The sequence below is a fragment of the Nanorana parkeri genome, unplaced genomic scaffold (assembly GCF_000935625.1).
Source record: "Nanorana parkeri isolate BGI_ZX_2015 unplaced genomic scaffold, ASM93562v1 scaffold5534, whole genome shotgun sequence".
NCBI classification, from domain to species: domain Eukaryota; kingdom Metazoa; phylum Chordata; class Amphibia; order Anura; family Dicroglossidae; genus Nanorana; species Nanorana parkeri.
The window spans coordinates 1119-4632 of NW_017311787.1; the positions used below are offsets into that span (position 1 = coordinate 1119).

Here is a 3514-nt window from a genome sequence, read left to right on the forward strand (position 1 = left end):
AGGAGAGCAGACGGACCCTCGGCCTAGTCGGGCAGTAGAGTAGACGGACCCTCGGCCTAGTCAGGCAGTAGAGTAGACGGACCCTCGGCCTAGTCAGGCAGTAGAGTAGACGAACCCTCGGCCTAGTCAGGCAGTAGAGTAGACGGACCCTCGGCCTAGTCAGGCAGTAGAGTAGACGGACCCTCGGCCTAATCAGGCAGTAGAGTAGACGAACCCTCGGCCTAGTCAGGCATTTGAGTGTGCGGACCCTGAGCAGAGGCTTTTCAGAGACCATTGGGTTATATTGCCCCCTACAGGAGCATTGGAACAATGGCAAACAATGAAAACCTAACCTACTCCCAGCATGCCTCAGCTTCCTGTCACAGAGGGATGGACGTCTCATTGTTGTCAGGTTCCTCTAGTGGCTCCTTCGGCTGGTCTCTATAGGCTCAGACTGGGGTATGCTTGGAGGGTGTTCCCGGACCCCCGCTGGATTGGCCCGGACGTTTTGGACCTCCCAATGGCCTCTGAAGGCCTGTGCTCCTTTCCACAAATGTGAGGCATGCTGGGAGTAGGAGGGGTCAATGTCCTGTAGGCGGCAGAATAACCCAGCCGTCCCTGGAAGGTCAGCCATCTTGTTTCCCTCCCTCCAGGTGTGTGTTACCGCTTGTACCCGGAAAGCAGTTTCCAGAGTCAGATGTCGGAGTTTTCTCCTCCGCGGATCCTTCAGGAGAACCTGAGCCGGATGGTCCTGCTGCTGAAGCGGTTGGACATCGCTGACCTTGGACAGTGCGACTTCCTTGACCGGCCCGGTAAGAGACGGCGTGCCGCCCCAGATAGGTCCCGCCTCCCCACATACAGATCCCCTCCCCCAATCACCCTCCGCTCTCCCCCCCCAGCTCCGGAGTCCCTCATGCAGGCTCTTGAAGATCTGGATTATCTGGCCGCTCTGGACGACGACGGGAATCTGTCCGAGGTCGGGATTGTCATGTCGGAGTTCCCTCTGGATCCGCAGATCTCCAAATCGCTGATCGCGGCCTGCGAGTTCCAGTGCGTCAGCGAGATGCTGACCCTGGCGGCCATGCTGAGCGGTATGTGTGCGCCGCGGGGAGGGCTATGTCATCATGATCCCTCCTCCTGGGGGGCGCGGCCATCGCTGCAAACCACACCCATTGTGCTGATCTGTATACCGGATGGGGGGAGGGACTAAGGCGTGGTGGGTGGAGCTATAGGATGAATATATAGTAGGTGGAGTTATAGATTAGTGGGAGGGGTTATAGGATGAAAGGACGATTATATAGAACATAGTAGGTGGAGCTATAGAGATCAGTAGGCGGGGTTATAGGATGAAAGGGCGGATATACAGAACATAGTAGGTGGAGTTATAGAGATTAGTGGGCGGGGTTATTGGATGAAAGGGCGGGGTTATAAGTAAAAGATATATGGTGAGAAGTAGGTGGAGTTTTAGATATAAGTGGGCGGGGTTATAAGTAAAAGATATATGGTGAGAAGTAGGTGGAGTTCTAGATATAAGTGGGAGGAGTTATAAGTAAAATAAATATGGTGAGAAGTAGGTGGAGTTCTGGAGATTAGTGGGAGGAGTTATAAGTAAAAGATATATGGTGAGAAGTAGGTGGAGTTCTGGAGATTAGTGGGCGGGGTTATAAGTAAAAGATATATGGTGAGAAGTAGGTGGAGTTCTGGAGATTAGTGGGAGGAGTTATAAGTAAAAGATATATGGTGAGAAGTAGGTGGAGTTCTGGAGATTAGTGGGAGGAGTTATAAGTAAAATATATATCGTGAGAAGTAGGTGGAGTTCTAGATATAAGTGGGAGGAGTAATAAGTAAAAGATATATGGTGAGAAGTAGGTGGAGTTCTGGAGATTAGTGGGCGGGGTTATAAGTAAAAGATATATGGTGAGAAGTAGGTGGAGTTCTGGAGATTAGTGGGCGGGGTTATAAGTAAAAGATATATGGTGAGAAGTAGGTGGAGTTCTGGAGATTAGTGGGCGGGGTTATAACTAAAAGATATATGGTGAGAAGTAGGTGGAGTTCTGGAGATTAGTGGGAGGAGTTATAAGTAAAAGATATATGGTGAGAAGTAGGTGGAGTTCTGGAGATTAGTGGGCGGGGTTATAAGTAAAAGATATATGGTGAGAAGTAGGTGGAGTTCTAGATATAAGTGAGAGGAGTTATAAGTAAAAGATATATGGTGAGAAGTAGGTGGAGTTCTAGATATAAGTGGGAGGAGTTATAAGTTGAAGCTATATGTTGAGAAGTAGGTGGAGTTAGAGATTAGTGGGCGGGGTTATAAGTTAAAGCTATATGGTGAGAAGTAGGTGGAGTTCTAGCTATAAGTGGGAGTTATCATTATGAGTGGGTGGAGTTATAGGATGAAAGTATGAACATATAGAACATAGTAGGTGGAGTTATAGATATAAGTGGGAGGGGTTATAAGTAAATAACATCTGGTCAGAAGTAGGCGGAGTCATAAATATGAGTGGGTGGAGCTATGACGAGTCATTGGAGGAGGAGTTTATAGCGGGTTGGACTCTCTGTAGTAATGTTGTTTCTCTGCATCTTATTTCCAGCCATGTTTTGCTTGTTCCTGGCGCAGTAGGCGCAGTTGTAGATATAAGTAGGCGGAGCCTCGGCTTGCACTGTGCTATGTCCTCTCTCCTGATTTGCTGTCGCCTGTATCTCCCCCGGCTTATTGTCCCCTCTCTCCCGCTGTAGTGGCCCCCCGCTGCTTCCTGCCCCCTCCGCACAGCGAGTCTGTCCTGTGTGCACGCCGCGACCTGCAGCTTCCTGAAGGGGATCACATGACCCTCATCCGGGTCTACGACCACTACAAGGAGAGTGAGTACCGGCCGCCATTGTGTGTATGAACTGTGTGTGCCCCGCCTCTCCCCGGTCAGTCATGTGATGGTTGTGTGTGTGACACGGGACATGGATATCAGGACTGTACATGTTAATCTCCCAGAATCCCGCGCTCTCCATTATATGTAGATACGATCGGGTTATACTGCCACCTACAGGAGGATTGGGCCGGGATGACTCCTCCTACTCCCAGCATGCCTCAGCCTGGTGAGAAGGTCCATGGGTCTGAGCACGGGGAGAGGCCTCTGATGTACTGGCTTTCCTCAGGTTATATAGCGGAAGGGGTTAACGATGGGGGACGGGTCGATTATGTCATCTTCTGGGCGGGGTTATGCACACCATCTGCCATTCAGGAAGCTCCATTCTGCTGACGTTCCTGCTTTCTAGGGCCCATTCCTGCTGCCCATCCACAGTGACTTGGTGACCTCCTGACCTTCACCTGTACCAATGTGTGAGTTGTGGAGGTCCGGCCTTGTATCCTGAGCTACGCTTCTAGACCCAGGGAGGCCGGGCCCGCTGTCCAGGGGGGCTCCAGCTCATATTCCACTCACAGCTCTGGGGCAGCATGACTACTCATGGGGCCGACAGGTGGTCAGTGCGGGCTCTCAGGTGGCCAGTTGGGGCTCTCAGGTGGTCAGTGCGGGCTCTCAGGTGG

General features: G+C 51.3%; 1 protein-coding gene across 1 annotated transcript; it reads left to right on the forward strand.

Annotated features, from left to right (window-relative positions):
- Positions 1–637: 637 nt before the first annotated feature.
- Positions 638–3230, forward strand: LOC108804155 (putative pre-mRNA-splicing factor ATP-dependent RNA helicase DHX32). The gene is made up of 4 exons (XM_018575914.1): positions 638–791; positions 879–1070; positions 2716–2838; positions 2989–3230. Exons 1-4 carry the CDS (start codon positions 677–679, stop codon positions 3228–3230), a joined length of 672 nt encoding a protein of 223 aa, XP_018431416.1. The 5' UTR covers positions 638–676.
- Positions 3231–3514: the final 284 nt, after the last annotated feature.

Bases quoted from the DNA above. Each gene is read 5' to 3' on its own strand.
- LOC108804155 (XM_018575914.1), top strand. From the start codon at position 677: ATGTCGGAGTTTTCTCCTCCGCGGATCCTTCAGGAGAACCTGAGCCGG. The intron at 792-878 runs GTAAGAGACGGC...CTCCCCCCCCAG, and splicing joins CGACTTCCTTGACCGGCCCG to CTCCGGAGTCCCTCATGCAG. The intron at 1,071-2,715 runs GTATGTGTGCGC...CTCCCGCTGTAG, and splicing joins CCTGGCGGCCATGCTGAGCG to TGGCCCCCCGCTGCTTCCTG.